Source organism: Sinocyclocheilus grahami, unplaced genomic scaffold, assembly GCF_001515645.1.
Source record: "Sinocyclocheilus grahami isolate Dianchi unplaced genomic scaffold, SAMN03320097.WGS_v1.1 scaffold33.1, whole genome shotgun sequence".
In the NCBI taxonomy this organism is placed as follows: domain Eukaryota; kingdom Metazoa; phylum Chordata; class Actinopteri; order Cypriniformes; family Cyprinidae; genus Sinocyclocheilus; species Sinocyclocheilus grahami.
Window position 1 is genome coordinate 3,417,545 of NW_015505212.1, and position 10,162 is coordinate 3,427,706.

Sequence of the window (10,162 nt, forward strand, 5' to 3'; positions counted from 1 at the left end):
AATGAACAAAATTGAATGAGTTTGTTTAAAATATGAACAAGCAACTGTCAGTGGGGAATGAAAACTTATTTTCCCTTTGAATTAGGTAGATTTTTTTCTCAGCCTATTTGCAGATGTTTGCTCTTATTTTAATCAAAAATTCTATTCATTTTGATCAGTGTCTCAGAAAACAAGACTTTACAGTATATGTTCAATTTGCATCTCAAGTGTATATTGATTTAGGGATGTTTAGATATTTGTACTGGAAATTGTAGTGCATGCATACCATAATTTCTCATGAATATCTTATTTTATGTAATTTTGCTAAGAATCTTTAAGAACATCATCTTTTTGCAGTGTATTCAAGCTATTTATTTATTTATTTTAAAATAAAAAGTAATGGAAATATATGTTCTTTTTTCTTTGAAGCGTTGCTAATACATTTACATTTAGAGACGATGTTGACCTGTTGTGTTCCATTCAATTTATTCCTTACATTTTCTTACTTAGTCTTAAATATGTCTTTAAATTACTTAATAAAGTATTAATAAAAGTCTCATAAAACCAGAAACCCTGTATAATAACTGTTAGTAATGATAATGCAAAACATAAGCATCTAGTTGTAAATTGATTGTATTACAACACACAAGCCATATTTAGTATTACAATAATACGGGTTTTCTGTTTGCAATCCAAAACCAGGACTTACCTCTTAAATATTGATTTCATACAGTGTATATCTCATATTCACTATGTGAAAACGCTCATGCACTTGTGCAAAATAACCCAGCATAGTTCAGATGACTATTTTTAAACTCAGTGGCTCATGCGCGATGCAAGCCAAGCTGACCAACCTCACCTTCGCATTCTTCTGCACCAGTAACTGAGAATAAAACAACACATAAAAGCAAAAGTAACGGGGTGGCAAAGGAGTTGGTTAAAGACATGATTCTGTGCGCTTAAAAGGCGCTTGTGCGCACTTTTAAGTGAACTTCAATACCCAGTACGCAACACCCACCAGCGCTGCTTCTAAATCAGGCGCTGCTCTCTTGACGTTCCAGTCAGTGCAGTGGCGCTCTGATTGGCTAATAACGCCACCCGTCATTTGACAGCATCTCTTCTCATTTGCATATGAGGACCGGCTTCCGGTAGAGTCCTTCGGAAGCATGGCTGCCATCGGGGTGCACTTTGGATACACATGTGCCTGTGTTGCCGTATTCAAGGTGAATTGTTTATGAGTATAAATCATTTTACTTTGTTTAATAAACGCAAACATGTCGGCAACAAAATAAAATATCTAATAGACCTTGTTTATGTTGCTGAGTAGTCAATGGTGTGACAGACGAACCATACCTGCTTATAATAAGTGTAAGGTAATTGTTTTCATATAGGATGGGCGAGCAGATGTTGTGGCAAATGATGCAGGGGACAGAGTCACTCCAGCTGTGGTCGCATACAGAGACACTGAACAGGTAATTTTACATGGTGGACATATTCTAGAGAATCAGACTGCAGGCAAGGATCAGTATACAGCTCTCTCATCAGGACCAAAAACAGAGAGCCTTTAACATCTATAAGATTAAGGATGAACCGTAAAATGAAAGCTTAAATTCATAACTACAAAACATATCTGTAGTCTAGTGAATAGTATGTATACTGTGTCTGTATTGCGTATATTGTACTGTCTCTGTATTGCATAGTGAGCTTAATTTTTCATAATAGCAGTGTACATGCATGCTATAGTTGCCCCATAATTTGCCTTATGGGACAAATTTATTATATAACATAATATAATAATGCTGGGGATTGGATTTAGATGGATGAGCTCATGCCTAAACCAAAACTCCTCTAAATTCTGCCAACAGACCTGTCTGACAAGTTTTTATTTATTTTATCCTACTAATATATATTAAATATTAAAGTGTTGTAAGATTCATTTTTTTGTTTAATTTAAATGCAAGAACGTCAGGGCATATGATAGTCTAATGGATTTATTTAATTTACTTATTGTTCTAGATAGTGGGAATCGCCGCTAAGCAGGGCAGAATACGAAATGCCACCAATACAGTTGTCAAAGTGAAGCAGATCCTGGGCAGATGGTAGGTTTTCATGTTGTGTCTCTTTAGACTATTCCGTAGATAAATCACTGCATATTGTGCATAATGTTATTAAGAATATTTACAGTCAAATTAGTAATAACTTAATAATAATACATTTATATAATAAATAATCATGATATAAAATTTGTTCAACTTCGATTGGTATTTGACAGCTATGATGACCCAGATGCTCAGGCACACAGAGAAGAAAGCAAATGCATTGTAAGTACATGCTGTTGTTCTTAAATACTGACACACAAAAAACACAAAAGTAACCATAAAATCTGAACCACTTGCTTTTATTAAAAGGTGTGTATTTTCATAATTTCTAGGTTGTCAACAAGAGTGACCTGCTCCGATATGAAATCGACACGGGAGAGACAACCAAGTATGTGTCGCCTGAAGATGTAGCTAAATTGATCTTCCATAAAATGAAAGGTATTGTTTGAATTTAATTTCATGTCATAGTATGTTTACCATGAACTAGTGGTGATTATGTAATGTTCCCTGCAGAGACGGCCCAGTCAGCCTTGGGTTCGGACGTGAAAGATGCTGTCATAACAGTGCCTTTTGAGTTCGGAGAGATGCAGAAGAATGCGCTCCGGTATGTGCTTGATGTGTCCGTAAAACATCGCATACTTTGAGATGAATGCAAATTAATTCAAATGATGTAACCGTTGTCTAACTCCAGAAGCTGTGTCTAAGGAGATGTTTTATGAGAATCGGTGCTGTGTTGTAGGCAAGCTGCAGAATGTGCCGGGTTCAATGTGCTGAGGCTGATCCACGAACCCTCCGCTGCGCTTCTAGCTTATGGAATCGGTCAGGACTCACCGTTGGGAAAAAGGTAAGACTTTTTTTTGCATTATCTCAGATGAATGGTTTCTTTCGGCTCAAAAGTCTCATTCCCATTTTTCTTTTGGACCACAGTCATGTGCTAGTGTACAAACTCGGAGGCACATCGCTCAGCGTCACCGTCCTGGAGGTGAACAGCGCAATGTACCGGGTCCTCGCCACACAGACGGATCACAGGACGGGGGGAGAGAGCTTCACACATGAGCTCGCACAGCACTTCGCTGCAGAGTTCAAAAAGTCAGTAGATGTCCTGTACCTCACATTTAACTTTTAAGTGTGTACGTTGACTTTGTCATTATTATGAAAGTGACACTGTGAACTCTAGGTTGTTTGCCGTTGCCAAGCATCTTCACACATTTCAGAATTTGAAGTCGTTTGTTATATAATGCAAAGCAGCTTTTTGTAGTGATGCAAAATATCTCATTTATTTATGAATATTATCTTTTCCTTTACTGAATTTTATTAATTCGGTATTAATAAAAAACGGATTTGGTGACGCACCATTCAATTATAAAGTTTAATTTAAAAAGTAGGTAAACGTTTGCTATTGATTTATACTTTATTATCAGAATAGGCATTACTATATGTAATATACGTGTGTAATACAATGATAAACTTGTGTAAATGACAGTAAGTGTGTGTGTGTGTGTGTATGTATGTGTATGTATGTATTGCTCACCAAGGCTGGATTTATTTGATAAAAAAAGTAAAAAAAAATAATATTGTGAAATATTATTACAGTTTAAAATAACTGTTCTCTATTTAAATACGTTTTAAAATGTAATTTATTCCTGTGATGGTGAAGCTAAATTTTCGGCATCATTACTCCAGTCTTCAGTGTCACATGATCCTTCAGAAATCATTCTAATATGCTGATTTGCTGCTCAAATATTTCTTATTGTTATCAATTTTTTAAAACTGTGATACATTGTTTTCAGGACTCTTTGATGAATGGAAATTTTACAGAAATTATATATATATGTGTGTGTGTATATAGATACACTACCTCTCAAAAGTTTGGGATCAGTAAGACATGTAATGTTTTTTAAAGAAGACTCTTATGCTCATCAAGGCTACATTTATTTGATCAAAAATACAGAAAAAAACTGTACTCTTGCTAAATGTTATTACAATATAAAATAATGGTTTCTATTTTAATATCCTTTCAAATATAATTTATTTCTGTGATGCCAAACTGAATTTCCATCAGCCATTACTCCAGTATAAAGTGTCACATGATCCTTCAGAAATCATTCTAATATGCTGATTTATTATTAGAATTATCAATGTTGGTAACAGTTGTGCTGCCAAATATATATATATATATTTTTTTGAACCTGTGATACTTTTTTTCAGGATTCTTTGATGAATAAAAAGAACAGCATTTATTCAAAATATAAATCTTTTCTAACAATATAAATCTTTGCTATCACTTCAATTTAACACATCCTTGCTGTCTTAATTTCTTTCAAAAAAAGAAAGAATAAAAATGTACTGACCCTAAACTTTTGAACGGTAGTGTATATTGTTAGAAATTTTTTTTTTTAAATATTTTAAATAAATGCTCTTCCTTTTAACTTTTTATTCATCAAAGAATCCTGAAAAAAGTATCACAGGTTCAAAAAAAATATTAAGCAGCACAATGGTTTCCAGCACTGATAATAAATCTGCATATTAGAATGATTTTTTTGCAACATTATAAATGTCTTTTTAGTGTCACTTCTTTCAAACAAATAATAACCAAGATTTTGTTCATACCGTCCACCCTACATGGATGACATTACTGTTTTAGTCTTATTGTGTGTTTTTCGTGTGTGTCTCCAGGACTTTTAAACAGGATGTGACTGGTAACCCCAGGGCGATGTTAAAGCTCATGAATAGTGCTGATGTGGCCAAGCACACTCTCTCCACCCTGGGCAGTGCAAACTGCTTTGTGGACTCGCTCTACGATGGCATGGATTTTGAGTGCAATGTCTCAAGGTGAGATAATGTTCAAAATGAGTATTATAACGAAAATCGTACCTGTTGCTTATCAGTATGCTATATATGCTTCTGTCCTAGAGCCCGTTTCGAGCTAATATGCTCCAGCCTCTTTAATAAGAGCATTCAGCCAATTAAAGGTCTTCTTGAGCAAGTAAACCTGTCCACCTCTGATATCAACAAGGTAAAACAACTTTTTAATACAAATGTGTGACTGTTAGAGGGAGCTGTAGATGTGCATCTCAAATTTCATGCAAAAAAATCATTTTGTGATTAGTACTGAACCTTTTAATTACATAATGCATAGTTCACTAGCTAAATAGTGGATTATTTCAGTGTTTACATCTAATCGTAGCGAGAATGGAATCCCAAAACCTTAAATAGAGATTAAAATAGGCTTTTCTTGTCTAAGGTGGTTTTATGTGGAGGATCAGCTCGTATCCCGAAGTTGCAACAGATGATCAGGGATTTGTTCCCAGACGTGGAGCTGTTGAACTCCATCCCACCGGATGAGGTGATTCCGGTCGGCGCTGCCATGCAGGCGGGCATCCTGGTCGGAAAAGACAGCCTGTCACTTGGAGAAGATTCCATCACTGTGGACTGCTGTGCCAGCGACATCACTGCTAAGGTGGGGAGCTTCAAGCAATCAATAGTGTTTAGTTTTAGCATTTTAGCACATGATTGATCAGTAGACTGTGTCTTGGCCTTTCAGGAAGTGGATGACTCCGGAGCGGAGGTTTTCACAGTTTTGTTTCCTTCTGGCACACCTCTCCCTGCCCGCCGCCAGCACACGCTGCAGGGTGCTGGCAGTCTGTCGTCAGTGAGTCTGGAGCTGTACCAGGCACAGCGACCAATCGCACAGGTTGGCACCCCTTTTAGCGGACATTTCAGTGCAAACCTATAATTAAATGAGATATTTGGCCTGTATTGGGCTTAAAAACAATTCGGCTGATTTTTTTTTACCAAAAGGTTAACTTAAAATGTGACTCTCCCTTTTTTTTTTTAGATTGTACTTAGAGACTTGGAACCTAAAGAGGAGCTGCATGACATTGTCACAGTGCTGACAATGAAGAGGTAATGAAATAAATGAACACTTTTATTCGGAATGGATGCATTAATTTGATCAAAAGTGACAGTAAAACAATTCATAATGTTACAAAAGATTCCTATTTCCAATAAATGGTGTTTTGAACTTTCTAATAATTAAATAATCCTGAAAAATATTAGGGTTTCCACAAAAATATTGATCAAAAGTTTCTTGCGCAGCATATCAGCATATTAGAATGATTTCATGTGACACTGAAGACTTGAATAATGGCTGCTGGAAATTCAGCTTTGCATCACAGGAATAAATTACATTTTAAAATATAAGAACAGAACACAATTATTTTCAATTATAAAAATGTTTCACAATATTACTGTTTTTATTGTATTTTTAATCAAATGAAATTAGTGAGCATAAGAGACTTCTTTTAAAAACTGTTATTTTGTTGCTCGTGTAATGACACAGTGCTATATACAGTAAATGCAGTAATATCACCCAGTCATACTCAACTCCGTCATAAAGCTCGTATCCTTATTTGAACAATTTCTTATGTGTTTACTTTTCAGGGACGGTTCACTGCACGTTACATGCACAGAGCAGAGCAGCGGCAGATCCGAAGCTATTACCATAGAAACGGCTGCTGCGGCATCTTAACCTTGAGTCACACTATCAGCGTAATTCCATACAGTAACCTAAACACCTGCATCTCATGCTGTTTGAGGTTTTCCAGTGCTCTAGATTCCTCTAGACCTTAGCTGAAGGAAACAAGTTAAAGTTCTTATTCAGTTTAAGGAATAGCTCAACCAGAAAAGAAAGTTATTCACTTGCCCTCATGTTGTTCCAAACCCGTTATTTTTATTTGGTGAAATTATTATTACAGCTTTTGCCATTCATGGTGACAAAAGGAACCAAGTGGTTCTTTTGTCTTGTCTGGTGCTTGGAAAAAAATGAATATGGGTTTGGAATATCATGAGGGTGAGTAAAAAATACAATTGTCCTTTTTGTGTGAAATTTTTTTTTTTTTACCAGAAGTCTTTTTCTATTTTTCAAGCCTGTGACCAGCAGGTTTACTGTAGTTGTTCTTACCATGTGCCTTCATGTACCTGCATCACATCAATGGGATTCATATATGTGACAGGCAAAATAATTGAAGGAATTAACAAAGCCTGTGGAGTTCACTGATATCATTTAAAGCATGAACAACCTTCTCAGACTGAGGAAAGACTTTCATTTGTTGTAGAGACTGAAGAGAAGCAGGTGCAGGTGCCTGAAGAGATACTAATCTGGTGCAGTCACATCGAACAGGTGCAGAATGATCACATTTTTTAAAAGCTTTGTCATCTGTAACTAGTACTCAATAAAGATCACAGAACACAATAAACCCTTTTTGAGTTTATTTTCAGTAGAGATACTTGCTACATTCACGTCAGATTTTTGCAATTACATGATTCCAAATTTTAAAATCCACTCATTTTTTTTTATATATATATATGAACATGTAGAGGTGAATATAGATTGGAAAATATTTTGCTCTTACCAACAACAAAGCTGCGAATGGATCTGTTTTGATGTTGGGTTGCCATAGTGACAAGTTTTGAGTCTGAGAATATCAACATTCGACACAATATGAATGTAGAATTGTATTAGAATTTAGTACTTTAGAATTTGTTGTGCTTTTGTCATTTATAATATTTGTTTTATATATATTTCCATTTTGGTTTTTGAACAGATTTTAAATATTGCTTTAGCCATTTAAATCAAGTGTATGTTTTTGAAGTTTAAGTTTTTCATCTAATATTTAAATTATTTTATTTCAACTTTTTCAATTAATGAAAACTATTTTACATGGTTTTAGTTAACAATAAAAACTTTTAATTTATTAATTAAAACTTTTAATTTATTAACTCTCAATATTGAGCATTTATAAAGATACAAAACTTCATGAGGTAAGCTGTCATACAACAAACCAAAAATGTATATTCAAGTGAACAAACAAGAAATCAAACAATCTGTCTTATGACGACTTCCTCCCCTGCTGCCAACTTCCTGTACAGTTCTTTCAGCTCTTCTGGTTGTGGGACTTTGGAACCTGGTGTTGGTGGAAGCTCAAAATCTGATGATACCTGTGAGTCTGATTTCGGCTCCACGGCTTCTTCCTCCTTAGGTTCGACGTTATGGCTGCTCACCACCTCACCATTGGTCCCTCGGTTACACTGCTCACTAGTAATGGCCTTACTTTCATCCACTTGGACGAGAACAGTGTCTATTTGACTGAGGCTCTCTGTCCCTGCATCCGATATATGAGTGGACTGCGAGGAAGTCAAGTGAACGGAGCTGCTGTCATCCTCAACTTCATCCTGAAACAGCTCGGGTGACTGGGACGCGGTGTTTTCGGTGGAGAGCGTTTGAGTGTTGTGGCTGTTCTGACTGTTATCCAGTTCGCTCTCATCGGTCAACACTGGTTCCACCTTGAAGAACCTGTCCCAACAAGGCAGAGCTGTTTTGGATTGGGACGAGTCCGACTGAGCCGGTTTTGAGCATGGCATTTCTGTGCAAGGTGGTGCGACACCGAATGGTTGAGGTACAGGAGGTTGCTCGGCATCATCATCATCATCATCGTCATCATTTGACTCTGTGCAGTCCATGTAATTGGATGAGTGTGTGGGGGGACAGGGCTCTATAAGGGAAAATGTTTGGTCCGTATCATGGGAATCTTTTTTAGGGCTATGAGGCTGTTCACTAATGGCAACCTTGGTCAGATCAGTCACTGTCATTTTACGCCGCCTTGAAGCCATGGAAACCTCTTCAAACAGGTCATTATCACTGTCTGAGCCTTAGTAGAAAAGTATTTACGTTTATAAACGATAATAACAATTTAATAAATAGTTTTAATAATGAAAACTACTCATACCTTCCGATGTGCACCTCTTTCTGGTTCTCTTGAGAGCCCCAAGCGGTTTGTAGACAATCTCCTCCCTTCCAGACTGTTTTCTACACAAGGGCTTTAACCTGAATTTGAAAAGATCATTTTATAGTAAGCAACTAAAGTCTTATGACAACATGGTACAAAAAAAAAGGTTTGTCCTTACAGCTCTGCGACGTCCTCCAGTGTCTTGCCCAACGGAATGACATTAGGATAGATGTTAACAGGACAGATGTAGGAGAGAAAGTCCTTAACCTAGTCACAGGAAATAGACACAGTCTTATGATAGGCTAACATTGTGTATGGTGTGTCATATGAAGAATATCCTTCTTGGTGGGATTTCTCTCACCTCCAAATAAGAGGAATGAAAAGAAAAGCATGCTCTGTAGGAACTACTTCCCATCCTAAAAAAAAAAGACGTGATGAATAATTTATTATTAATAATATATATATGTAAAAATAGGTAATTGCATGCAAATTTATTCTATTTTTAACATTTAGATTTCCTGTGCTGTCATCTAACTTTTAAAGTTGATCTTTTAAAAACACTAATAGTTGGGATACTGTTAAATATAATCTTTAAAAGTTTGAAAATGAGTTTCCGTTTTTAATACTTATTAAAATGAGTGATTTTTTTGTCTCATTTCAATAAATAGGTACATAAATATTGATAGAATTTTAATATTGACCATAACATTTTAATATTGATGCCTCGTGACTCACTTGACAATGACAGAGGTCTTTCTGAGATCTGTTAAAACACGTTCTTAATTTTAAGTTTAAACTATAACAGCAAAATAAATCTAAATGCAAAACAGAAAAGAAAATACTGTACTGTATAATCAAATAGTACGCATTTATAAGTTCGTTTATAAAAAATAATAGTATATGAACATAATATATTTAATTCTGAGACAAGTAATATTTAAAAAATAAAGCAGTTCATAAATAATACATGAAACTGGAAACAAAGTATGGTTTACATAAACTTTTACAGCTAAACGTTTATAAACAAATTATAAATGTTTAATAAGAAAGGGGTGTTTAATTTGTCACATGGGTTGGAATATGTACAAATATCACTCACCTGAACTTCAGTTTTCTCTTCAGTAAAGGTCCTTTCAACCCTTTCATATGATCTATTGAACATAAACACAATAGATATATCTAACAATACAGAAAGTTCCTAAGCGGCATTCGATCCACTGTGCATTATATATATATATATATATATATATATATATATATATATATATATATATAAAAGATATATATATATATACA

At 35.3% G+C, this 10,162-nt stretch overlaps 2 protein-coding genes across 3 annotated transcripts; one reads left to right on the forward strand and one right to left on the reverse strand.

Annotated features, from left to right (window-relative positions):
• Positions 1-1,111: 1,111 nt before the first annotated feature.
• LOC107580804 (heat shock 70 kDa protein 14-like) lies at positions 1,112-7,647 on the forward strand. 2 transcript variants are annotated; one of them, XM_016266449.1, is made up of 15 exons: positions 1,112-1,202; positions 1,371-1,451; positions 1,996-2,078; positions 2,252-2,300; positions 2,411-2,516; positions 2,592-2,682; positions 2,818-2,922; positions 3,006-3,167; positions 4,755-4,910; positions 4,992-5,094; positions 5,323-5,538; positions 5,623-5,772; positions 5,917-5,984; positions 6,522-6,629; positions 7,196-7,647. In XM_016266449.1, exons 1-14 carry the CDS (start codon positions 1,146-1,148, stop codon positions 6,607-6,609), a joined length of 1,515 nt encoding a protein of 504 aa, XP_016121935.1. In that variant the 5' UTR covers positions 1,112-1,145; the 3' UTR covers positions 6,610-6,629; positions 7,196-7,647. The 2 variants fall into 2 exon arrangements, with proteins under 2 accessions (XP_016121935.1, XP_016121929.1); XM_016266443.1 differs by having other exon boundaries at positions 6,522-7,646.
• Positions 7,648-7,842: 195 nt separating this feature from the next.
• Positions 7,843-9,619, reverse strand: LOC107581292 (protein artemis-like). The gene is made up of 5 exons (XM_016266793.1): positions 9,602-9,619; positions 9,228-9,282; positions 9,045-9,133; positions 8,867-8,964; positions 7,843-8,788 (listed from the first exon to the last, which is right to left on the reverse strand). Exons 2-5 carry the CDS (start codon positions 9,279-9,281, stop codon positions 7,956-7,958), a joined length of 1,074 nt encoding a protein of 357 aa, XP_016122279.1. The 5' UTR covers position 9,282; positions 9,602-9,619; the 3' UTR covers positions 7,843-7,955.
• Positions 9,620-10,162: the final 543 nt, after the last annotated feature.

Excerpts from the sequence above, each read along its gene's own strand:
- LOC107581292 (XM_016266793.1), bottom strand. The coding sequence starts at position 9,281 with ATGGGAAGTAGTTCCTACAGAGCATGCTTTTCTTTTCATTCCTCTTAT. Across the intron at positions 9,134-9,227 it reads TTCATTCCTCTTATTTGGAG|GTTAAGGACTTTCTCTCCTA; the intron begins GTGAGAGAAATC and ends TCCTGTGACTAG. Across the intron at positions 8,965-9,044 it reads CTGGAGGACGTCGCAGAGCT|GTTAAAGCCCTTGTGTAGAA; the intron begins GTAAGGACAAAC and ends TTTCAAATTCAG.
- LOC107580804 (XM_016266449.1), top strand. The coding sequence starts at position 1,146 with ATGGCTGCCATCGGGGTGCACTTTGGATACACATGTGCCTGTGTTGCC. Across the intron at positions 2,683-2,817 it reads ATGCAGAAGAATGCGCTCCG|GCAAGCTGCAGAATGTGCCG; the intron begins GTATGTGCTTGA and ends GCTGTGTTGTAG. Across the intron at positions 5,773-5,916 it reads CACAGCGACCAATCGCACAG|ATTGTACTTAGAGACTTGGA; the intron begins GTTGGCACCCCT and ends TTTTTTTTTTAG.